The 25671-nt window shown below is 40.6% G+C and overlaps 2 protein-coding genes across 9 annotated transcripts in view; one reads left to right on the plus strand and one right to left on the minus strand.

Annotated features, from left to right (window-relative positions):
* Nucleotides 1–17346, plus strand: part of JAZF1 (JAZF zinc finger 1) — a 328048-nt gene extending 310702 nt beyond the window's left edge. Inside the window, exons 4-5 of the mRNA XM_069462295.1 lie at nucleotides 7381–7550; nucleotides 14937–17346. Of these exons, the coding sequence (XP_069318396.1) occupies nucleotides 7381–7550; nucleotides 14937–15113 (347 nt within the window). The 3' untranslated portion in view covers nucleotides 15114–17346. The remainder of the gene's footprint in view (nucleotides 1–7380; nucleotides 7551–14936) is intronic.
* Nucleotides 17347–18192: 846 nt separating this feature from the next.
* The window catches only part of TAX1BP1 (Tax1 binding protein 1), a 90898-nt gene continuing 83419 nt past the window's right edge, over nucleotides 18193–25671 (minus strand). For 5 of the 8 annotated variants that reach the window (XM_069462402.1, XM_069462401.1, XM_069462400.1 and 2 more), the window contains 2 exons: nucleotides 19892–19980; nucleotides 18193–19292 (listed from right to left, as the gene is read on the minus strand). In XM_069462402.1, coding sequence (XP_069318503.1) covers nucleotides 19091–19292; nucleotides 19892–19980 — 291 coding nt within the window. In that variant the 3' untranslated portion in view covers nucleotides 18193–19090. The remainder of the gene's footprint in view (nucleotides 19293–19891; nucleotides 19981–25671) is intronic. The other 3 variants (XM_069462399.1, XM_069462396.1, XM_069462395.1) reach the window with 1 other exon arrangement.

Genomic DNA, 25671 nt, shown 5'->3' on the forward strand with positions numbered 1-25671 from the left:
CAAACACATGTCCAGAGGCTCCTTAGGTGCAGGTGCTGCCCTGGGCACTGTGGGGTAATTGAAGATAATGACCAAAAGCCCTCAAATACCAGAGATGAAACCAACACGGGGCCCAGCAATTCATTAGAAAGTGTTCAGTCCTATGGAGACAGTACTTCTGGCTCGGAGAACCAGGACCCATTCCGTAGTTAAGGAAGAGATGGGGGATGACATTCCAGTAATGAGCTGAGGCGGAGGAACAAGGAGGCCAAGGATTTTCCAGGTATGGTTCATGGTCCCTGGGGCATTAATATACGTCTTTCATCGTCATCATTGCCAATTCATTTAGACTATTGTTGCTTCAGCTCCTATAAAGTGGGTCAGTACCAATTAAAGCTGATCTATAATGATAAATCTATAAGGCAGAAAGGCAACTCTTTGCTCTAATGTATTTGCCAGAATTTGCCACCCCAGGAGAGTTTTAATTTGCTGTCACTGCAGTTATCACTTTTACATGAATATTAATGATCTGTGTTATAAGAAAAATGAGACGTATAGGGTTTCTGGAAAAGGTTGACTTATTTTTATCTACATGTCACTATTTTATGTTTAGGACTGCAAAGACTGAGCACTCTGTAGGTACTAAAATGGTCGGGCCATCTCTCAGAGTGAAGGGGTCAGCACAGGGAAGTGTGGGCAGAGATGTGAGGAGGTGGGCAAGGTTTGGGGACAGCGTGGCAGAAGCACCCAGCAGGCTCCTGGGCGGTGACATAGGTTCGGCCAGATGGGCAGCCGGGAAGAGGTGCGTGTGTGTGTACAGCTTCTAGACCACCTTGGTTTTCTCATTTGACTCACGAAACCAGCACGGATTTTCACCTCCTTTGCTGACACCAGTGGAAGTTCCTCAGCAGTCCCGTGGAGTGTCATCGCCTTATCCCACAGTCCTCTCTGCTGGTTTTGCTCATTTCTCAGATTGAAATGCTGACACGAGCTACTGGGGCTACCTAAAGGTGCCCCTCTCAGCTGCTGTCCATATAACTGTGGAGTTTGAAGACGAAAAATTTAACCCAAGAAAAATTAGTGGCAGCCGATTTTTATATGTGACAGTGCCAGGTTAAATTACATTTTCTTATAGAAACTCTGACAAAGTGAATGTCATTTTTAAATTGATTACCATATCCAAGACTAACAAGAGCCTTTAAAACACAACTCATGTTCCTGTCCTTGGAAAGACTGGACTGTAGCCACCCCAGGATGGCAGGGTCCCATCGCAGGCTGTCACAAGGCATAGCCTGCCGCTTCCCACATGTTCATACACTGCATGCTGTGTATGTTTTGGCAACTCTACGTTGTATTCTTTGTCTTTTCTTCCCAGCACCTCTCCAGGGCCTTGCTTTGTCCATCATGTCTTTGTTATCCCTCTTGTACAGAGGATATTCAATTTGAAAGTAAATCAAAGGAACATAAACTTTGGAATCAAAGAGCTGAGGACCAGTCTCAGTGAGGCCTGTTTCTAGCCTGGTGACCCAGGGCACATCCCTCACCTTCCTGCCCCAGATTTCCCCTCTGTTAAGTTGGGGAGACAAACGCTGATGATACATGTCTCCTAGGGCCAGGTTCGTAGGTGGCACCTCAAACCAAATGGCAAAGGTATCTCTCAACTCCTTCTGGTTCAAGAAATGCAAAACAAAATTTGCTCATTCTTAGGCAGATACAATTTTTATTTAAAAAAAAAAAAATGCAAGTAATCACAGGGAGGCTTAGGTATACAATTGCCAGAATTTAATAAGGAACAAATGAGTTAAAGAAAAAGGAGGCCACCCTTAAACAGGCATTTTGACTATCAGGTCATATACACGTTCCTAAAATCTGCCCATTTATTACAAATAACAGCATGTGGGAGAGAACAAGGGTATAGAACAGGCCATCAAAACCATGGAACTTTGGTTGGTCCGAAGGTAGTGAGTTATCTCACTTGATTGTTCACAGTCAGTTACAGATTGAACTCCTTGTTCTGCTTTCCCCCTTCTCACTACTGCACTTGACTAGTCTTTAAAAAAAGAAAAAACCAAACCATGGAACTTTACCACCAGAACATCAGCAAAAACAATAACCATTCTAATGAAAAGGATTGCTTGGCTAAATCTCCACTGTTGTATTTACCCACCATCACAGCCAGTGGATCCTTTGTGTCCTTAAACCTTGGCTTCCCCTTTGAAATATACATCTTTGAGGTGTTCTAATAGAGAATGGTTTCACCAAAATTAACAATCTGATCCAATCGATTTTTGTTTTTAAATATAGGGGGAAATGAATTCAGTAAAGTTGCAGGATACAAAATCAACATACAAAAATCAGTAGCATTTCTATATGCACTTAACAGCCTAGCTGAAAAGGAAATTAAGACGGCAGTCCCATTTATGATAACATCAAAAAAAATTTAGGAATAAATTTAACCAGGGAAGTGAAAGATCTGTACACTGAAAACATAAAACATTGATGAAAGAAACCAAAGAAGATACAAATAAATGAAAGCTATCCTGTGTTTGTGGATCAGAAGAATTAATGTTGAAATGTCCATGCTACCAAAAGCAATCTACAGAGTCAACGTAATCCCTATCAAAATCCCAATGACATTCTTCACAGAAATACAAGAAACAATGCTAAAATTCCTAAAATCCTAAAAATCCATATAGGAACCACAAAAGACCCTGAGTAGCCAAAGAAATCTTGAGAAAGAAGAAACAAAATTGAAGGCATCAAACTTCCTAATTTAAAATTATATTACAAAGCTAAGATAATCAAAACAATATGGTACTGGCATAAAATCAGACACACAGACTAGTGGAACAGAAGAGAGAGCCCAGAAATAAATCCAAACAGATACAGCCAACTAATTTTTGACAAGGGCGCAAAGGAGATACAGTAGGGAAAGGGTAGTCTCTTCAATAAATGACGCGAGGAAACCTGGATTTCCACATGCAAAAGAATGAAATTGACCCGTATCTTACACCGTGCACAAAGATCAACTCAAAATGGTTAGTCCCTAACTTTTGAGACATGGAAATGAATGTGGACGACTCATTGGGTCCAGAAGTTCCTTCCCGTTGCAAAATTCTGACTCCTCAGCCCTGTGTTCCCCAGTGGAGCCTGCTAAGAGGGTGGCCTTAGAGGACACCTGCCAACCTGTCCCCAGATGCCTGCTCTGGGCCCCAGAGGGGTAGATTCTTGCTGTGACTCACACATTCCAAAGACCTTTCCTGCCCCAACTACTTGTAACTACACAGAGGGTGCTGGGTTGTTCCCCACCCCACCTTTTACACAAAGGAGATACTTTTAATACATTTTTTTCTTTTGAAAATTGTGCAGAAACTAACATTTGTGGTTTTGGGATGGTGGGGGCACAAAACAAAAGCCTCTTCTCATCCCGTTACCCCTCGGTCTCTTGGCGTGGAGCCCCGCTCCTCTGCCTTGGGCTTAGAGCGGTGGGGTTCAGACAGGACCATAACCATCGCCTGCGCCACTCGTGGTGGGTGTTGGACACATGCTTGCCGTGTGAGTGAGTGAACGTGTCCATTCCTGAGGCCCCTCCTGTTCCCCAGCCAGACAGTCCACAGCCCATTGCACCCTGACAGCCTGACGCGGACCGCGGTGTTCCCCACGGGCTTAAGGCAAGGTATAGGAAGGAGCTATTAAATCTTTATGCTTACTTGTTTTTAATACATGTATTTATCAAGATATTTATAATTATTTTATCCTCACCCTTTTTACTTCTTTACATGTATGTTTTATGCAGTAATATATTAGTGCATGTATGGCATTTATAACAAGAATCTTCACACACGTGATTTTGTATTGCTTAGGGTATAGGATCAGAGAGGTGGGAGGCCGTGGCTAGGAGAAGCAGCCTCGCCCCTCCCGCATTCCCTGAACAGGTAAGGAATTCCCTGGCAAAGGTCTGGAGACTGCTGGGAATTCGTTCATTCTGAATTTAGTTTTGAGGTAGCAGACAAAGCAGAAATTGAAGATGAACGAGGTTGGAATGTATTGTTCTCTTTTGGAAAGACAGGAGGAAATTTAACGAAGCAAAGAAGAGACAGGGGGCCCTGATGTTTTTGTTTCTCAGTGTGTAACTTTAGTTTCAGGTTAGCTCTGTGTAGAGTTCTAAGGTGTTTGAAGGGCAACTAAGAGCAGTTGTTTTTTGGTGTCAAATGTTTTCTGCAGGACGCTGCAGGCCCACGGGGCTGTGCGTGGGGCCCAGTGGCCTCTCCTGCCTGCAGGGGGCCCTCTGGCTGCGTCGCTGTCGACAGTTCCCTATTTGATGAAAAGTTTGGATTTGGGGTACAGGAAGGCAGGTAGTGGGAGAACCCCAGCATGTTCCTCTAGTGTAAAAGAGGGACTGTCCTCGGAAGAGAGCAGGGAACAATAGAGGAGATAAAGAAACTGCTCTCATGACATTATGTTTCTTTACCAAATACTCACTGAACTCTTACCATGTGCCAGGCATTATTCAAAGTACTTCCAAAAAACAATAACTCAGTTCCTCTTCACAACAATTACTAGCCTATTTTACAGATGAGCAGTCTGAAGCTCAGGGAGGTGGTGTCACTTGCCTGTGGTCACACAGCTTGTCAGTGGCAGCCACAGGGCCCTTGCCTGGGCCCTGTGCCCCGGCCTGGCTCTGCAGCCTCCCTCGGGGGGTGAGTGGAGATGTGCTCTGCCCACCCACACCAAAGGGCCCGAGGCAGACGGGCCTGCCTTGTCATGGAGTCCTGCTTGCATATTTTCTACTAGGGATTCCCAGCCTAGAAATAAGAATTGTCTTATTTCTTGTTTAGTTTCACAACAGTCCTTTCTAAAAATAACACTGTTTTATATGTAGTATTATTACAAAAATGACATTAGTTACGCCATCTTTCATTTTTTGAGCACCTACTATGTGGCAGTCCTGCTATACTAGATAATCTCTAGATGCTAATTCTAATCCTTAAATTAAAGCTGCAAGGAAGAGACTTGCACCATTTCATAGAAGAGAAAATAAAACTTAAGTAGCTTGTCCCTCACCTAACGACAGCAAAGACGTGGACTCGGGTCTGCGCTGCTCTCTTTGTTTTAGGACAGAACTAAGTACAATCAGGTCCGTCTTGCCTCAACCGAGGGAGAGGATTAGTTTCACCAGCTACCCAAGGGACCTGGTGGTACCTGATATCTAGGGGTTGTGTGTGTCTCACTTTGCCTGGGACGGTCACCGTTTGTGCCTGTCAGCCCAGCACCACCTTTCCCTCTCAAAAGCGTCCCGGCTGGGACTGCAAGTCAGGCGCCCCGCGTGGGGCTGGGTGCCATGTGGTTTCCAGGCCACTGCGTAGGCAGCGTCGACCCCTCAGGGTCTGGTCCCTTTTGATCCAGTGGAGTTTTGAAGTTTTATCTTCTGCTGGGCTTCATTAAGCCCTCAGTTGGTCTGAGGTCCCCCCACCCCCATTGTAAATGTTGCGTGGTTCTTGGTATTCAGGTTAACAAATTAGCCCAATTAGATGGGTAAATTAGTCATTCTAACTTTCTGAAGTCCCACTGGAGGAGCTTTGGGAAATAGCATTTATAGTTTTCTAACAAGCAATTTAAAGGACACCAGCATGTGGCATTTGTTTAAGAGTAAAATGTCTTAATGCCCTACTTAAAAACAGCTTTCAGGATTTGCTTACGGACAGGGAGAGACGTGGCAGAGTAGGACCCTGTGTTGTCTTGTGCGAGTTTCCAAGCTGGCTCTCCTGTTCTGGGGAGCTACAGCCAAGTTCAGCAGGGTTTCCTGGAGCCCACATTTAACTCCAAAGCCTCATTTTTGCCAAATTGTTTTTTCTGCATCACCGGAGAGTTTCTAGCAGGATTCAAAACGCAGTGCTTTGAATTCCACCTGAGTGGTAAGTGGTGAAAAACCAGCAACCTGAAGGAGATCGAAAGACCCCTCAGAGGAGCCAGACACTGGGGCTAGGAAGCAACGTGGGAAAAATCGATGTCCCTTAATAGCTCATTGAGAATGCATAAGCATTTAACCTCCCGGCTCAGTTTCCTCCTGTGGATAAAAGTGACAGTAATCCCTGCCTCATAGGGTTACCGGGGGATTAAATGAGATAATGCATGTAACGTGCCTGCAACACAATAGGCACTAATAAACTTGAGGGCCCTTCCTTCCTTCCTGCATCCTTTCAACTTTTAGCCTCAGATGCCTGCGTCCCTGTTTCTGGCTCAACTGGCTCTTCAAACAATCTTATTAATGCCTATTAAAATGAAACCCAATAAAAGTGCCAATATTTGGTGTTGAAATAATTGATGTAGCAGAGTGAGCCCATGAAGCACCCAGGCAGGCCCCCGGTGCAATTTAGCCTCACACCTGGGGGATGAATTTCACAACTGTAATTGCTACCATATAATTCTTATTAATGTTGTGCTATAATTCCTATTTATTCCATGGGGCTTGTAAATGCATTAGGACTTGTCAACATATTATTTTACACTGTTTATGATCTGTAGAATTATGTCCTTCAGGGTTGTATTGTGCAAAAGCTCAGAATAAATGGCTTTGGGCCTCATTAAAAAGAGCAAAAGAGGCTGCATGCGGAAGTGGTTCTCCATCCCTGCCGTCCTGCACAGAAGCCAGCAAAGTAGATTTTTAATTCAGTTCCTAGCAGAGCCCTTAACCTCGAGGAATGTAAGAGAATCCCCTCTTCCTGTCCGAGCCAGGTGACTGTGATGGGTCGGTCCCACCAGGAGACGTGTGTGTGTGTGGCTGAAAGGTAGGGCTGAGCTGAACAGGAGGGAATTGCTTTGTCTTCCAGGGGCCACACCACGTTCTCCTATGGCTGTGCCCTCCGAGCCCCTGGTGTCTCTGCTCCCCTTGCTCCCTAGCTTGGGGTAACCCCCTTTTAGTTCCAAGTTTCCTCATGGTCTTCACAGCTCAAATCTATAAAGAAATACCTGATAATTACAAAATGTAACCCCTTCCCAGAGATTTTTGCACTTACTAAGCCAGTAAATCGTAAAACTACAGGGACAGAACTCTATCCACTGGAATGTCAGGCACTAGCTTGGTGCAGGGCAGGTCTGTCATGGTTGCTTATTTTTGGTTTTGGTCTTGGAGCCTTCCTTGCACCTTTGCGCCTGCCATAGAATCGAGTTCAAGTTCTTGTTCAGCTCACTCCTAGCCACGGATTGCTGGGAAGGCCTTCCCCAGTCTCAGGTGGGAATGCGGGGCTCTTCCGCCCACGGCCATCTGGGGAACTGTGCTCATGGTCCCCGGGCCAGGTGTGCCCTGCTGTGGCTGCCCTTCCTGTCCTGGGGGTGGCCGGGCAAACCTGCGGGGAGGTGACCACTCCTGACAGTCCCTGCACTTGTCTCCTGCCCCCACAGGCAGCGAGTACGACGAGGAGGAGGTGGACTACGAGGAGTCGGACAGTGATGAGTCCTGGACCACAGAGAGCGCCATCAGCTCCGAAGCCATCCTCAGCTCCATGTGCATGAATGGAGGGGAAGAGAAGCCTTTTGCCTGCCCGGTTCCTGGATGTAAAAAGAGATACAAGGTAACAGAGGTGCCACCTCGCTTGGCAAGTTTCCAGTAAGGTAGCAGCCCCCTCTTAATTCTGAAGAGAGCACGTGGGCCAGGGAGAGACGCTTCCCTCTCCCGTGAATACTGGGTGCACCGGGTGCCCGCGGGCAAATGCTGGCCTGCGGGTGTCGGGTGCTTGGTGTGGGGTTCCCCCTTGCTGACCTATGTGGGAGCCTGGAGGTCACAAGAACTCTTTTGCAGGAAGGACCTTTGATATTCTTCAAATTTTTGTCCTATTGGGGGGGCCTGTCAGATTATCAGATGTGTCAACCTATCTATTTGCCAAACACCTTTCCCGATGACTAGCTCTACAGGTAGCTCACAGAAGACCACTTTGAAGTCATAAAAGTTCCAGATGGCTCACAGAGCCCTTTTGGAAAATGTGGAAATGTGGTGTAGGGTATTTAGCTTCCAGCTGAGGAAGTTCTTGCTCCCTTCCACTCACTGGCATGACAGGGGATCAGAGGAAAAAGGGGCTTTGATAGTCTCTCACCAAACCGCGCATTGCAGCCTCAGCCTCCTCTCTGCTGGCCTGTGTCTCTGAGAGCCTGACTCTGGGTGTCTCGGGCAGCCCGGGGTGCTAAGTTTTCCAAGGAAACTCAAAGGAACAAAACAAGGAGAAACACCAAAGATACTGAAGTGTGGGTCTAGAGGGCATTTTAAAAAACAATTAAAAACTTGCCCATGAGGTGTTAGCAGCTCTTTAACATCCAAACGTGAGATGGAAATACAAAATCGGAAACATACCTGGCATGTTAGATGATATGCTAATTTACTCATAGCTCAGCAGACTGATAGTTTTTTTGAAAGGCTTGAAAAATGTGCAGTGGCATAATCACTTCTTATATAGCCCCTTCTTAAATATTTGTCTCTGAACACTAAAACAAGTCTATTTCAGTGCTTTTTATACCTGCCATTGATATAAAAACATGAAATACAAATGTATCACTAAGGTAGTGCCCAAGGTTTCCTTTTGCCTATGTACTGTTAAAATTCTATCACGCAAACTCCAGATGCTCTTTGTTTAAAAAGAACCCCCCAGGGTGGAGATGTGAGTGTCCTGTCGGGGCCTGCTGGGCAGCTGCTGAGGCCGGGTCAGAACAGGCCTCAGGACGCATCTGTGCGTTTTCTGTGTCAGCGGCACGGAGCTGGGAAAGGAGAGAAGGCCACTAACTAGTTACCTGGGGATGCAAGACGCCGGCAGCATCGTTAGACAAGCTCATTTTTCCAGAGGGCAGCTCTGCACTGCAGAAAGCGATTGGTTCCTTCTTTTTGTATTTCCCAGTAGGAAAAGCTAGACAGAGAGGCCACACTCGCACCTGCCTGCCCTGGGTGCTGGTTCCATTGTGTTTTACCCAAGCTGCCCCTCCTCGCTGCTGCCAGCATACTGCTTCTCGCAAGGGCTCAAGCACTGTGCTATTTTGTTAGCATTATTTCTTTGCTTTTAGTTTTCTTGGATTTCCAGCAATTTCCCCCTTCAGTGGTCTGTGTCTGGGCTGATGGGGGCTTTTCCATGTGTTGTCTCACCATCTAAAGCCAAGAGGCTCCATTAGCTACAGATGACATGGTGGCCATTGGTGGCCCTTATCTCGATGAGGGAAGCATGAGTTTCCTTTTCTGGGCCCGAAGGCCAAGTAATGATACGTGGGACAGAACAGACATGTAACTCTACTCCTTCTAGCCCAAGTGTGTGAGATGAACACAGTCACATTCCCTAAAGCTTCAGTTTGACGCTTTCTGTTCAGAAGTTACTGGTCGTAGGGCAGTGCTGTTCTCTAATGTAACTATTTCATCTTATTTATTGCATGATTTTGGCTTGGGAACTGGTGAGAAGAGGGTGGTAATGAGCTGGTGTACTGTGGAGTCAGGCAGAAGCCAGAAGTTCTGCCATATTGTTTATTTCCAAGGCAAGTCAGACTTTCATTTCCTGGCCCCTGTTGGCAGGAGTCTCCAACCAGTTAAGTCTCGTGGGTGCTGACTCCAATCAGGTCTTCTCACCATTTCAGTGGCATTTACAGAGCCGAGAGATGATGAGGTATCTGACTTCCTGACTTCATACTGAGCAGGGAATGGGAGAGGGACCCAGGAGTAGAGCTAAGTCTCCACATTTTTTTCCCCATGTTAATTCCTTGGCCTAGGATACCCACTTCCCTTTGTAGGGGAAGAAAAATAATTTTTTCTTTAATCATCGTAAGTTCTTAGTTGTAACACCCCTGTAACAAAAGAGAGATTAACAAGAGAAAAATAGAAGCTTATGAACATGTATATTTCATAATATACTTGGGAGACAGACACCCACGGAATGAGTAGTTCTCAAAGAGGTGGCTTTGAACTCCAGTTATATAGCATCTTCAAGAAACTATGGTAAATTTTTGGAAAAGTGACAAGACAAAGGGAAAGGACTTTGAGTCTCTAGGGGCAGCAACTTGTGGGAAGACAAATAAATAAATGATAGATAAAGGCTAGTTGGTGTAGCCTGTTCGTGTAGATTCCTCTGCTACCATCTCCAGGCCAACACGGGTCTTAAGTTCTGTTCAGTGGTTAACCTTTGTTCTCCCTGGAAGAAGGGGGTGGTGGGATCTCTTTTGTCTGGTAAATTTATGTCCTCTTGTTAGGCTAATGGAGGGAGGGCAGAGAGCTTTCCTGCATCTGCGGCTGCTTTATTGCCTTCAGCTGAACAATCCTTACGGCAGCTAGGCGTCTTTGGGGGTGGCACATCCTCCTCTCCCACACCTTCCTCTCTCCGTCAGCATCTCTCACTTAAATTCCACTCCTTTCTCAAGGCTCAGCTCAAATGCCACCTCCCCTAGGAGCCCTTTCCAATGTCCCACACTGACTCCCCTCATAGGGAAAGGTTCCTTCTCAGACCTTCCCAGATGCTCTTTCCATGCTGAGCACTGTCTACAGTGAGACACCATCTCCCTTATGACCCCCATGACCCTACAGCTCGCTGTCCCCTCCTCAGCACTCAGTGCAGGTCTCAGTAGCTACCCTGAGGACAAAGGAACAAAGGTGCAATGACAGGGCAAAGGCGTAATGACAGGGAAGAGGGAAATGTGGGTTCCCCACTGACCCCGGATTGGGCCAGCAGAACTGGAATGGTGGCGGGACTCTCGCTTTGGCTTCCTCTCCAGGCGTGCCAGGCCGCCCACGGGTCCCATCCCTAGTGCTGCTCACGCTCCTCTGCTGACCGCAGGTGAAAGGGGTTAGGACTTCCCCACCTTGCAACTGGGGATAAGTTTAAAAGATGGGCTGAAGTGCTTTGAGATTTTTGTTTCTTTGATAATTTTTATGTTGGAATGGCGAGGATTAAAGACATTTTGTAACTTTCAAGAACGATAAAACAGAACAAGCCCCCCCACCGGGTTTCTCTGAGGGAGTCCTCTGCTGCAGAAGATACTGTTGTTTCAGCAGCAGATAGACTGACCTCTGATACTTAGATACGCAGTATCCTATTTTCAAAAATTAAAAAAAAACTAATGATGAGGGAATGTTCACAAAGTAACATTAAGTGGAAAAAGATGCTAAATTTTATATAGACGCAATTCTTTTTTTCCTAAAGATCCCACCGACAGGCCCTGGACATTCTGTGTGCTGCCATGTTGAGTCAGTGGAGGGCGACATGCACCTCAGCCCTCCTGCTTTCTCGGGCCTGTGGGTGTCCCCACTGCTCCAAGTGATTTCACTTTTAACCACCACCATCCCTAATTTCTCTTCTTTCACTTTTCTTCTTCATCAACCCCCCAAGCAACTTCCTCCTCTCCATGGTGTATTAAGAGAACGTCAAGGCCCATGGGAAATGGACAGTTAGGGTTTTCATATCTAGGGCACATGTCACATATTGTACACATCAAGGCCTGAGTACTGACAAGGAAGATCAAATACAGTTAACTTCAAGATGGCCCAGCTTAGCATCCAAACTTTCCATTTCATGATTTGATTTGGAGTGGGATTTTTAGAATATCCTCTAAATTGCTTGTTTTCCATTGACTTGCTAAATTCCATCATAGGGACAGGTAGTTCCTGATGGTAAAACCCACCATCTAAGTTCTCCTTTGTACCTCCTGTCCCACCTGCTTCCGTCATATACTGGCCTGATACCAGAGCATCACTGTTGATAGACACTTCTTCAGACCGAGTATCCCAATCCTTCCTAACTGGTAAGATTTTTCAACGACCACCAGCTGGTTGTTCTAACTAACACGTACCTAGCACTTTAGGAGGCTGAAGGAGGAAATATGATCTGTGGAACTGTGCATCTCGGGGTTCCCATTCCAGCTCTATCATTTACCAGCCATGTGATCTTGGCCAAGTAACTCACTTTCTCTGGGTGTCAGTTCCCTCGTCTGAGCCATGAGCATTGAATAAGGCAGTTGACATCAAGCACCCAGCGTAATAAGTTCTTAATGTTAGTGACCTTCCTTGCCCTTTCAAAGCTTAATTCCATTTCTCTTTTCAACGACCAGAGAATTTGAGCATGTCATTTTCAAGTTGCCTCCCATTACATATTTTTGTTATTAATATTTTTGAAAGATCATTTCAGGGTTGATGCAATTAGAAACTTCAGTGGATCTTTTTAGATCTTATCTAGTCTTATAAAGAAGTTTTTCCATTGCCTATAACTGAATGGATAGATTGTGAGGAAATCTTTTAATAGAGAGTCTGATTTGACCTTGTATTAACAGTTGTGATAAGGGTACCCTATTGACACTTGTGAACATTTTAAATCACAATGACAGAGAAAGGAGTGATGGTACAGGAGGTTCTTTGGCCAACCCTGGAATGTTGTATGTTTCCAAATGTGGACTTGGCTTCCTAATTTTTCCAGAGTAATAAAGCGCTTATATGTATGGAGTAGGCTGTGTTTTCCTCACAGTCTCACAGCCAGACACACAACGTAATGTTTACATTCAAGCTGGGAACAGGCCACAGGGCTGCTGGAATCACCTCACCTCTGGCTTGTCCTTCTTGTCAACAGGGATCTGGTTTCACATTGGACTGGCCTCCTGTGACTTTAGCAATTTCTGGTTTCAAACCTTTTCTAACCTAATTAGTTATAAAAATTCGGGTCTGGATGGAGTGTCTAAGCCCTAATGTTGTTGAAGTTGCTATGCCTTTTTGCTTCTTGGTTAATGGTTTTTATTTCTGGTCTCCCCTCTTTTCAAACAAGGCGTGAGTGGTTCTGGGGCCCGGAGGTAGCTGGATTCTTAATGATCCGTCTTGCAACAAGTTCCCTGTGAAAATAAGGACATGAAGTATTTTAGAAACCCTTCATCCACTGAAAAGGTCTCTACTAGGTGCTTGAATATTCACTGGGCTAATAATTGGGATATTATTAAGCAGCCAGATGCATGTTTCTAGCATTTGTGAGCCAGGGAACTTTCTACCATATTAAAGTTGGAAATCTTTTTCTAACAGTCATAAAACTATTATTCTCTCTCTCTCTCTCTCTCTCTCTCACACACACACAGCTTAAAACAATTATATTTCCCAGTTCTGTCAGTTGCCTGGCTCAGCAAGGTGGTTCTTGCCCAGAGTGTCTCATGCGGTTGGAGTCATCTCAAGGCTCACTTGGGCTACATACCCAAGTTGGCCTCTTCACACATGTGCCTGGGCCCCAGCTGGGATGGCTGGGCCAGCCAGGGGGCTGACCGGGCGTAGCTACCCATCTAATGTCTCAGTGGGTCTGACTGTGCAACTGCTACTACCGTCCCCATGTCCTGCCCCAGCAAGCTATGATCCCCCAGCATGCTCTTAAGAAGACTGGTGGGCTGCTTCCTCGCTCCCTATCAAAGGATTGATGCAAGAAGGACAAGGCTGGAGGTGCCAAAGGCCCAGAGCCAGGCATCCAGGGCAGAGGGTGCCTTCTGCTTCCACTCACTAGACAACCTTCAGACTCTCAGCACAGCCAACTGGTGGCTGTTTGGCTTCTCTGTGTTCAACAAAGTGAAGCAGGGTTCTCTACCAAAACCTTAAAAAAAACATTAATATGCACTACAAGTCTCTTAAGAGGGAAATGTAATAGTAATTAACGACCAAACGCATTTTTTAATAGCAACCTTCCCAACTTCTTCCAGAATAGTGAGGCATACGGTTGGAAAACACTGTTCTGACAAATTCCTTCATTCACAAAAACTTACTGAGCATCTACTACTATGTGCCTAGACACTGTGCTAGATACTCATGAAGCAGTGGCAGGGAGGGAGTAGTGTTCTGGAAGCTTATTTAAGGGCATCCTATGTAGTGTGGGAACAAGACTATGTTGGAATCCTTTAGTTGGGCATAGGACTGGGCCCTGTAGGACTAGATTTAGGTAATATTTTAAGAAATGGCTCACTCTTCTAGTAGTGCTCAACAATATCATGTCGCAGGCTGTTACCACCTCTGCCATTCTTTCTTAAATCTTCCACCATTACTTAATACCGTCAGCCCGTTTCCTCACCATTTAATTGAGATGAGCGATACCGTCTGTTAAATCTGTAGAGTAAATCTAGGAGTGGAGTCTTGCACAGAACATGCTACTGAGCTAGCAAAACCAGCTCACAGCAATCCAGAAAGCATTTTGACAACTTTAGCATCCAGATGCTGAGTAAACCCAGTCTAAGCATTTTGTTGCTAAGACTAACACTATCTAAATAACCTAAAATGTCTAAAACTACTTGTATGTTTGGACTGCACTACTTAAGAGGGCCTAGTGTTTGTTTATCACACACAACTGTGCAGGGGCAGGGCAGGCTTTGGGCAATAGGTGGCTCCCACAGTGGCATCAGAGACACTGGCTTAATGCAGAGCAGAAAATGGACAAAATTCTAGGTAAAGTGTGGTAGGGAACGGTTATCACAGTAGTCTGGAAGCAAGACATAAACTGAGTTTCCAAATAAAAAATTTATACAAGCCTTAAACTTTGAAATTTGCCCTAATTTTTTTCTTTAGAAAGGTACTTCTTATTGGTCATCCTGAGGTTATTTTTATAGGATTGTTCACTGTTAACTTTCTTCTGAATGGGAAAAAAAGATTCAGAGAGGAAGCAAAGTCCCAGGCAGAGGGAACCGTGCCTATTTAATTTTCTTCAAGAGTCCTAAATACCTATTATGTAAAATTTTAAGAAACCAGAGTAATTGAGGCATATTTGAAATTTTCTTGTCAGCTGTGTGACTCAGTCTGTACAATAGCCCACCATTGACACACCAGACTGTCCTTGAAGGGCCACAGCTGGAATTCATGCTAAAGCCTATTCCTTCTAAACAGCTGCCATCCAGGACATGTCTAACTATAATCCAGGCCCATATTGAGGTTTTCCCAAGTTTGACAAACATTCTGTGACTTCGTCTAATAAGCAATATTTTTGTCTTCCCCACAGAATGTGAATGGCATAAAGTACCATGCTAAAAATGGTCACAGAACACAGATTCGTGTCCGCAAACCATTCAAATGTCGGTGTGGGAAGAGTTACAAGACAGCTCAGGGCCTGCGGCACCACACAATCAATTTCCATCCCCCGGTGTCGGCTGAGATTATCAGGAAGATGCAGCAATAACATGCTGGTCATAACTGTGCCAAGAAATCCTCACCAGCAGTTGCTGATTTTGAAAACAGCCACCTTTTTTCAGGGGAAGCATTCAGCAGCCCTTTAAAGAAAAAATTAAAATGCATGCTTTAAATTTTTTCTGTAATTTTGGAATGATGTATCTTTGTAGAGTTAATGATTTTGTACATTTGCACATGTAATCATCATACCTATTTTCATTACTTTGATATAAGGTGCTAAACAAAAAAAGCTCTAGGTTCTTCAGCACATTTCCCCCAAAACAAAATAAAATTGAGGGCATGTTGCATATCGTTTAGTTGTATTGCAGTGATGTTAACTGGGGGGAGGAGGGGGCTGGCACTGAGATTTTTTTTTTTCAAGATTGTAATGTGATTGAAGTTTTTCAACACATCAACTCACATTTGTTCAAAACCAAAATAATACCTTCATTATCAAACTGGTTACCATGCCTTACATAATGGAGTTAGTATTTGTGAGTAGAAAGACTTTAGGTAATGGAAATATAAATAAGAAAAAATGTTTAACATAATATGCTAAAAATATTTTCATATTTAAATAACATACATAAAAGGTGTGCTTTCTGTGTTTTATATTATCTTGCAAATCCTTTTGCCCTTTATTAAAAAACTGAAAATCTTGCCATCATCTGACTTTACCAATCATTTTAGTGTTATAAATGGCATTTTTGTACAAAATAGTCTATTCAGTTCACTCATTAACACATTCATTGAGTGCCTGCTAGGTGGAAGGGATTCAATTTATGCCTATTGACATTTGTGGACCAAGATACCAGTTTAGTGAAATGCTTTTCCCGGAAATCTGTTAGGAAACATTTCAGAATACTTAAGTGCAAATTTTGTGTGTGTGAAATTTAGTTATATCTTCATCTTCAGATGAAGTTTTAAAGCACTTTGTAGTTCTCTATTGCCAACAATTTATGTGTTGCCAATTCTTACAGCCGCTGACCTACCAAACCTGTGGGTTGCAAATCAGAATGAGAAGTCTAAGCACGTTTCAAAGAGGAACATTTTTGTTAAGATCCCCTACTGCCTCTTCACGCTCGTTGTGGTTTCTGAGACTTTTTTAAAGGCACTTTCCCCATCATACTGTAGATGTCTGCATTCTTATCGGAAACGTTTAGCTTTATAAAACATTTTGCTGAAATATGAAAGTGAGCCTTATTGACAATTAAGTGCTTCTTGCAGCAGGTGGTCAAAGAAAAGAGTGACTAATATGACCCGTTAAAGTAACCTACATCTGGACCATTCCTGAAGTTTTTCCCTCACCGACAGTACCATCATGCCTTGAGTGTTCTTTTCTCCCAAGTGCTATTCCTTAAACGCAAGAGTTTACCAGTTGCCTAATTATGCAATAAAAATTGCTTTGAGACAGACAGATAGCTAACTGCCCACAAAACAAACTGGTGAAAAGCAAACTCGACTTGCTCACAAAATAAGTTCCTTCCCATATTCCCAGTTTGATGAAAAGTCTTACGTTACATAGAGCTGGCAAGCAAGGGTCCCTCCTCAATTTTCAGACACTTTGAAAGGATGACAATTCTGTTAGCCAGATGAGTAAGCTTCTATATTCATAAGTTATGAATCTCTCATAATGAGGGATAGTAAAGTATTTATAAAGACACTGCCCTCTAAAAATTTTCTCAGATCTCTGAAAAGCAGTCTTGGTCCTGAATATACAGTTGTTATCCTACATTTAAAAGGGTGATCCAGACATGAGAAGCAACTAGTTAGTGCATAAGAAGGCCCTACTTGGCTATTTCATATCTACCTACAATTGATCAAAACAAATTTTTTTAGGCCAGCAATTATTTAGCTTTGCTCCTTCTAGTGCAAGAAACTGCAGGCTGGATCAGTAGTTCATCAGCTAAACAGTCATAAAATAGTCATTGTGCATGTTAAATTTCTTTCAATAATAAAACAAATTCCAATTTCTATTTACTTATTCATTGTGACAGTATTACTAAACAGGTAAGGATGGGAATATTTTATTATGCTGTGTATAGTGAATGTATTGTACTGTGTCTGTGAAAACTGTGCTTTAAATTATATTTTCATATGTTTTGTTGGGGACAGAGCACATTATGTTTGAAAGCAACAGAGGTTTGTTTTAGAACTGAAGGCAACGTAATCAAAATTTCTGTCAAGAAAAGCTGCTTATAAATGTACATGAAATCACATTTAAAATAAACTGCCTCTGACCCGAAATAAACATGGCTCTTTATTTTCATTATTGTCCATTATGATAACCAGTATCAACTTTACCATGGAAACTAAGAAAACAAGGAACTGAATGGGAGATGTTAGACTATTATATTGCAAAAAAAAAAAAAAAAAAAAAAAAAACTTGTTCCCTTAAATTTTTGCTTAGATTAGACTGCATTACTTTTCTATCATATCAGTAACAAATTACTTACCTTAAGCCTGAGGCCAAGAACTATTTAAAAATGAGTTCTAGGTTAGTAAGTTGAACAGTCTCATTTTTCTAATAGTAGTACTGTAATAATCAAAGGATACTTTCAGGTTAACATGGTCCATAATTATTAACTGCAACGAAAAAGCTCACAGTGAACATATTTTACTTGAATATATCTGCTTCCTGATGTAACCTATCAGGAAGCTGAAACAAGGAGTCTTCAGTGCTCTTTTCCTCCCAGGACTGCCATGTCCTAACAGCTGGCCTCTGAATGCCTAATACCGGTTTGCCCTAGACTCAAAAACCTTTTAAAGATTCCAAAATACACAAATCCTGCTCCCACAAATATAAGTGACAAGATATGTATGCAGTTCACATACAGCACCCAAAAATGCCAAGTCTAAATATTAGATTCACAAATAGCTGGGTTCCTCGGAACAAATGTAAACTATTTTGATAACTACAACAGCAGAAAAATCAAAAGTTGGTACTTTAAATTCTTAACACGCACATTATAAAAAGGAAAGGAATACAGTTCAGAAGTATTTTAAAGGCTCAAACCATAAAAAGATGCTCAAGGTTCTAGGTTGAAAAACTGTGGCAAATAAATTTGACAACAGTGAAATTACAGAGCTCTTTAATGTTAATGAGAGTACTATACAGCAGAGACATAACTAAAGAAACACATTACTTTGATTTGGGTTTATGCATCACATGTTTAATCACTTACTGAAAATATTTCAAATTTATATATACTCATCAGGAAAATGTGAAAAAGATATGATACATATTCTGTGATTTAATGCCACAAACACCACTGTTATGAAATCATTTAATATGAAAACAACTGTACTGAACATATCTTGTTCCATTTTCCCATTAGGTATAAATATAACTTCAAGATGGTTTAAAAATAATCATTTAGGTTATTCTAAGTTTTCTGCCATAAAATTAACAAAATATGTCTTCTAGTAAATCCTCAACATTTCACATATAAAAAGGATATTTGCAAGCATGTGATTTCATTCTACATGCAGTTCCAGTTCTAAAGATTAAACTATCATTTCATGGGCTACATTATGGAACTTTCTGTATTTAAAGAATTACTTCACACGACTATTAATGATAAATGCTTTTTATTACATGATATTTAGTAGTCATGCTCAACCAACAAGGTAAACAGAAACTTGTAAATATTCTGCTAAATAATCTAGTACACTAATACATATTTTTTCAGCGCGCTAATAATCCCTGTATCCTTTATTCGTACAACTTTGCAAACTTGGGAATAAATAAAGATATAAACACGCAAGAACTTTTCTTAAAGCAGGTAAGGTTAACACAGGTTAAAATTATATTTATTGATAGGCCAAAGACTGACCCTGACTCTAGTTAACACCAAACTCAAAAGTAGCTCTTGGTCAGAAAAGTACAGTAGAGGGTGCATGGAAGTGACACGCTGTGGTCTCTTTAGTGGTCTATTTGAGGTGATATTTTTTTTAACTACTAAACTAGATTAACTCAAAAAGTAACTAGTCAAAATTTAGAACATTCTGATCAAAATGGGTCTGAACATGCCTTTCGAACCCCTGCTGGTCATAGTCAGGAGGGAACTGCTCACTGCACATCGGACACACCTTCCAGTGACTTTCAACATGTTCTTCAAATTTGCTCTGATCATAGTTGGGAGGGAACATTAATTCACAGAGGGGACACTTCTTGTGAACATCAAAGCTTAAAGAAAAAGGAAAATAAAAGAATTATGTATTTCTAATAGATTTGTAATGGTAACTCTCAGTATACAACAAGGTTACATTTATCTAGTTAGCAGATATATATCCATAGTAAACAACTTAACTTCAAAGCCTTTATTCCAGCAACCTCTTTTTCTGCTTCTAAATGCTTGCTGTAGACAACTGTATAACCCACTTATAAAGCCTCTAAATTTAGTTTTATAATTAGGTTGTCAAAGAAAACTTTTTAAAATTAAAGTCCCCCAAATCCAGTTGCGTTATGTGAAATGAGTCTTAGTTAAAAATTGAAGAACTCTTGGCACTAACAGAAAATGCCTTATATAAAACGATAAGGATAAATACAACTCATACATTCCCAACAGTGCTTGGTTTAACAGCTAAGGTTCTCTGAGGATTGCATCCATCAAAATCAGCTGAGTGCATGTTAAAACACACGTATTGCTGGGCCCCACACCTGGAGTTTCTGGTTCAGGAGGCCAAGCCCTAAACATTTGCATTTCTAACAAATTCCCAGGGATCACACTTTGAGAACCACTGGACTATATAATCCAAATTCTACAAAGGAAAGAGAAAAATTACCTGGAATCAAAGCAAAAGCCTGTCCCATGCCCACGTAAATGCTGACTTGGAGGATGAGGATCAGGAGCAGCGGGCGTATTCTCATCTTCCTAGGGCAAAAACAATTTTGGAACTTTTAAGTAAAAGCAAACATAAATTCCTTAAATCAATCAAGCACATACTGACTGTATAAAGGAAGACTGTACTTAAGGGAAATTTCACCTCTACTATCATTTAATTAGACTTTCAAATATGTATGTCTGAAACTAACTTTATAGAGTATTTCACTATGGACTAACAAACAGTCTGACCTTGAAGTAAAAAGCAGTATTCAGTGGAATGGAGACACACCACACCTGTATGTATAAATGAAGCTGAGACCAGTAGAACTTTTCAAACCTACATACATATATAGGTAACTTTACTTTTTTTTTTTGTTTATCATTCCACAGACTAGGTAACCCCTTTCATAAACATCTTAAGACTGCATTATTCCAACTATTCTCATTTAATAACTTAATTTGCAAAAAGAAAAAAAAAGTCTCTTTGACAAGATACATCGATGACATGATATACAGAAATCGTAAAGGAAAATTAATAAGGTACATGTGAGTTATGTGTACGTGTAAAGTATGTGTATATTCTTTGGCGCACACACCAGCAAGTCCAACTAAAAAACACATTAAAGCAAAGAGTGCACTAAACCACAAGCCTCAAACTTCTTAGAAGACCAAAATTCAGTTTTTGAATTACAGGTTGTGAGACTTCTAAAAATCTGTAAATCTGAGCTTTAATCAGAAAGAAAACACTGACTTGGATTCCCATGCTTGCATCCTGGTGGTCAGTTTTAGAGATCTTATACATGCTATATCAATAGCCAAACCCAGAGTCTCACTTAACACTGAATTCAGCCACATCATCTAAATTGCCCATTTGCTTTCTTCCTTTCAATAGCTTTTAGCTGTTCTCATGTCATGAGCTAATAGCACATAACCAGGTATAGCAGGCACTGATGAAAAGCCTCATGTTGCTGGGTAGTTATGACTGCCGCAGAGCTGCTATTAATGACCTAGTCAAGTCTGTCACAAGACGAGGTACCAAAAAAGTGTATATGGTGTGAAATGCAAAGTGAACAACAAAGGACTGAGCATCTTTCTTTGGTACTTGGCTATCATTCTGACAATTTTCCCCTCTTGAAAGGTAAAAAAGGTGAGAGGCTTTTTTTTCCTCTGTGTTCATCACATGAGAAAATGCCTTTATGTACATATGATTGCTATAGGATATAAGTGAGCAAAAAGAAAGCAGGACAGATAACCTAATGGAGGGTTGAGAAAATGGAGGATAAAACAAATACTTTACATACTTCAAAAATTCAAGTAACTAAAATCCAGATAGCTTTTAAATTTGTACAAAGAAGGAAGATGATATAGTAGTTGAATCTGCTAAGCTTAGTACCTATGACAGTAAATTTTGATTCTGTGCCAATTACTCTAGATCTCAGATTTGGGCTTTTCCAGCAACAGTATCTGAAACACTGAATATGCTTAAACAACTACAATATAGTGGTAGTGATAATGAACAAAATTTTCTCATTCATCTTTGAAAAAAATTCAAATCGTGAAATGTTGAAGAAAATAATTGGAAAAGATAAAAATAGGGCAGGTCTTGATATTCTACTTTTTAAAATTCTTAATGACAAATATTTAAAATAGAAATACAACTTTCTAGAGCCCAAAAATATAATGGAACCAAAAATCTATCTCATAACCTACTTTCCCCGTTTTACAACAGCTAATAGCTTATACCAATTTACTGCTTCCATGAATCAGCTAACAATAGAGTTTGTAGCTAAGGTGCCAAACTCAGACAACCTCTCAGACATAAAATACTCCTGCTCGTTAAATACCTGAAGGGGGAAAAAAAGCAAAAGCAATTTATACTTTCTAAGCCATATATAATTTGGCAAAGATAACCCTATTTTTGTTACATTCTGTTATCTATTCTATTTTAGAAAGATTTCCACCCAAAATTATTAATTATCAGGATTGAAAGTTACAAACCCAAAAGGATTTAATAAGAGATTTTGAAGTATCAGTACCTAGTATGTTAGCTAAACTGCTAAAATCACCCTGTTAGCAAATTTTATTGAGAATACCATATTGAAATCTATTTACACATAATTCTAAATTATTAAATTAAGACCTTTCTTTAGAAAGAAACACTTTTATTAATAGCATTTTAATCCTCTTAAAGGTCTAAATCCCGTCTACCTTTAGATACATCAACACGATAGTATTTCTATTACAAATTGGTTTTAAGCAAAGGATACAAGGTATGATAAACTGAAGCTCTACTTGAAACCCAAAAACTTCTCATTATATGCCCAACTCAAAATATACTCTATACAAAACATTCTTGTTTTGTTATGTAAAAGTATATAACTAGCTTGGACATTTGAAATAGTATTAAAATGGGTTAACCTCTTGGACAATAAAATACGGTTAGATCACTAAATTCAGAATGTAATCATGAGGTGGTTCCTCAAAAAATTAAAAATATAATTACAATATTATCCAGCAATTCCACTTCTGAGTATACAACCAAAAGAATTGAAAGCAGAGACTCAAAAAGATATGGTGAATCATGAACCCATGTTCACAGCAGCATTAATGACAACTGTCAAAAAGTAGAAACCACTCAAATGTCTATCAATGGATTCGTGGATAAACAAAATGTGGTATATCCGTATAAAGGAATATTACTAAGCCTTTTTAAAAAGGAATGAAATTCTGACACATGTATACAACAAGATGAACCCTGAAAACATGCTAAGTGAGATAAGCCAGTCACAAAAAGACAAATACTATATGATTGACTTACCCAAGCTACCTAGACTAGTAGTCAAATTCACAGAGATCAAGGACAATGGAATGGGAGTTGAGTATGGAGTCTGTTTTGCAAGATGAAAAGACTTTCTGGAGATTGGTTGCACAGCCATGTGAATATACTTAACAATATAGAACTATATGCTTAAAAATGGTTAGGGTGGTAAATTTTTTTTTTTTTTTTTTTTTTTTTGAGACAGAGTCTCACTCTGTTGCCCAGGCTAGAGTGAGTGCCGTGGCATCAGCCTAGCTCACAGCAACCTCAAACTCCTGAGCTCAAGCGATCCTCCTGTCTCAGCCTCCCGAGTAGCTGGGACTACAGGCATGTGCCACCATGCCCGGCTAATTTTTTCTATATATATTTTTAGCTGTCCATATAATTTCTTTCTATTTTTAGTAGAGATGGGGTCTCGCTCTTGCTGAGGCTGGTCTCGAACTCCTGAGCTCAAACGATCCGCCCACCTCGGCCTCCCAGAGTGCTAGGATTACAGGCGTGAGCCACCGCGCCCGGCCTAGGGTGGTAAATTTTATGTTTTATGTATTCTACCATAATTGTAAAATGCTAACAACTATCGTGATCAAACTCTACCAATATACACTCAAGGGATAATGATTGAGTTAAATACTATCTGAGTCATTAGTTTCCAGACTATGGGACTATATTTACTCAACATTTCCCAATCACTGTGTTGTGATTCTTCTTTGCTAGAAATTAGTAACCAAAATATTTAGGTATCATTCAGGAATTGGTAATGAATGTTAAGGAAGAAAAGTTCACCATTTAATAAAACTTTTACTAAGTTGGTAAGTATTACTTTAGTTCAAGAGTACTCATTCTTTATGAAATTTATATATTTGGTAAGGCCAAAGTCAATGTATAAGAGAGAGTACTCAATGACTCTGAGTGACTTTTATTTAAAACAAAAGAATTTTTATCTTTGCCCCTCAAAACTTTGTATTTGGTAGTATTAGTCAACATTCTTCTTCTTTTTATGAGATTGTTATTGTTTAAACTTTACCAGACATTCATTTCTAGTAATATCTCAGTCAATGAAGGAATAACATTTAACTATATAAAGGTATTCAAAAATCAGAAAGCAAATAATTTTGCAAATCTGTTAGTTTTTATAAGTTTTACTTTTCTCCATATTCGAAAATTAACTCAAAATGGACCAAAAAAACAATGTAAAGCTAAAACTATAAAACCGTTAGAAGAAAACATAGGCATAAATTAAAAACTTTGGAAAGGCAATGGTTCTTAGATATAACAACAAAAATATCAGCGACAAAATAAACAGATTCAACTTCACTGGAACCAAGAAGTTTTGTGCTGCAAAGAACACCATCAGGAAAGTGAAGTCAACCCACAGAATAGGAGAAAATATTTGCAAATCATATTAAGTGATAAGGGACCCAACTTAAAAACACCCAAAGATTTGAATAGACAAAAAGGATATACAAATGAGCAAGCACATGAAAGATTCTCAACATTAGCCACCAGGGAAATGCAAACCAAAACCATGATGACATACCACTTCATGCCCACTAAAATGGGCTATAATCAACACAAAAGACATTAACAAGTGTGGGTGAGGCTGTGGAGTAACCGGAATCCTCAATTCACTACTAATGGGAATGTAAAATCATGCAACCACTGTGGAAAACAGGCAGTTCTTCAAACGGTTAAATGCAGAGTTACTATGTGACCCATTAATTCCACTTTCCCAAAGAAGTGAAAAAGTATTCAAACAAAAACTGTACACAAATGTTCAGAGGGGCATATTCACAATAGCCAAAAAGGTGAAAATAATCCAAACGTCCAACAGATGAATGGGTAAACAAAATGTAGTAAAGGTTGAGAGTTCTCTTATCCAAAATGCTTAGGGCCAGAACTATTTCAGATTTTAGATTTTCTTTTTTTTGGATTTTGGAGTATCTGCATTAGACTTACTGGCTGAATATCCCAAATCTGAAAATCTGAATCATGCTGATGCTCAAATAGTTTTGCATTTTGGACCATTTCACATTTCAGACGCTCAACTTATATATTCAAATAATAGAATATTATTCAGCAGTAGAAAGAAAAACATTCATTCTACATGCTAAACATGGATGCGTGCTAAAACATGAATAACTGAAAACATTATGCTAAGTGAAAGAAGCCAGTCACAAAGGCCACAATTTCATGATTTGATTTGTATGACTGAATATCCAGAAAAGATGAATATGTAGAGAAAAAGTAGATTAAGGGTTTCCTGGGCTGAGGAGAACTGAAAGGAAGAGGTAACTGCTACAAGGTACAGGGTTTCTTTTTGTGGTAAGGAAAATGTTCTAAAATTGACTGCGGTGATGGTTGCACAACTCTGTGAATATATTAAAAACCACTGAATTGTATACTTTAAATGACAAATTGTATGGTATGTGATATATCTCAATAAAGCTGTCAGCAAAATCAACTTTTCTAAGATGACCTGAATTTTAAATAGTTTAATAGTAAAAAATAGAAATGTGGTTTGTAGACCAGCAGTAGTGGTATCTCCTAGGAGATTGTTAGAAATGCAGAATCTCCTACCCCACTCCAAACCTACTGAGAATCAGACTGAATTTAACAAAATCTTTAGGCTATCATATGCTCAGTAACATGTGGAATGCATTTCTCTAACTAAAACCACTAATAACAAACATTTAAACTACCCCTACTATGTGAAAGGCACAATACTATAAAGTATAGAATATGGAAAATTTGGGATTAAGAGATGCCAACCAGATATACAGTACCAGCAGGAAATAATTGTGTATAAAAAAATTAAAAACAGAACAGCATAGAATCAATCCATTTAATCCTTTTGATGGTGTCCAGTTACAGGCTGAGTATCTCTATTCTGAAAATCCTACAACCAAAATGCTCCAAAATCC

This window comes from Eulemur rufifrons, chromosome 29 (genome assembly GCF_041146395.1).
Source record: "Eulemur rufifrons isolate Redbay chromosome 29, OSU_ERuf_1, whole genome shotgun sequence".
NCBI lineage: Eukaryota > Metazoa > Chordata > Mammalia > Primates > Lemuridae > Eulemur > Eulemur rufifrons.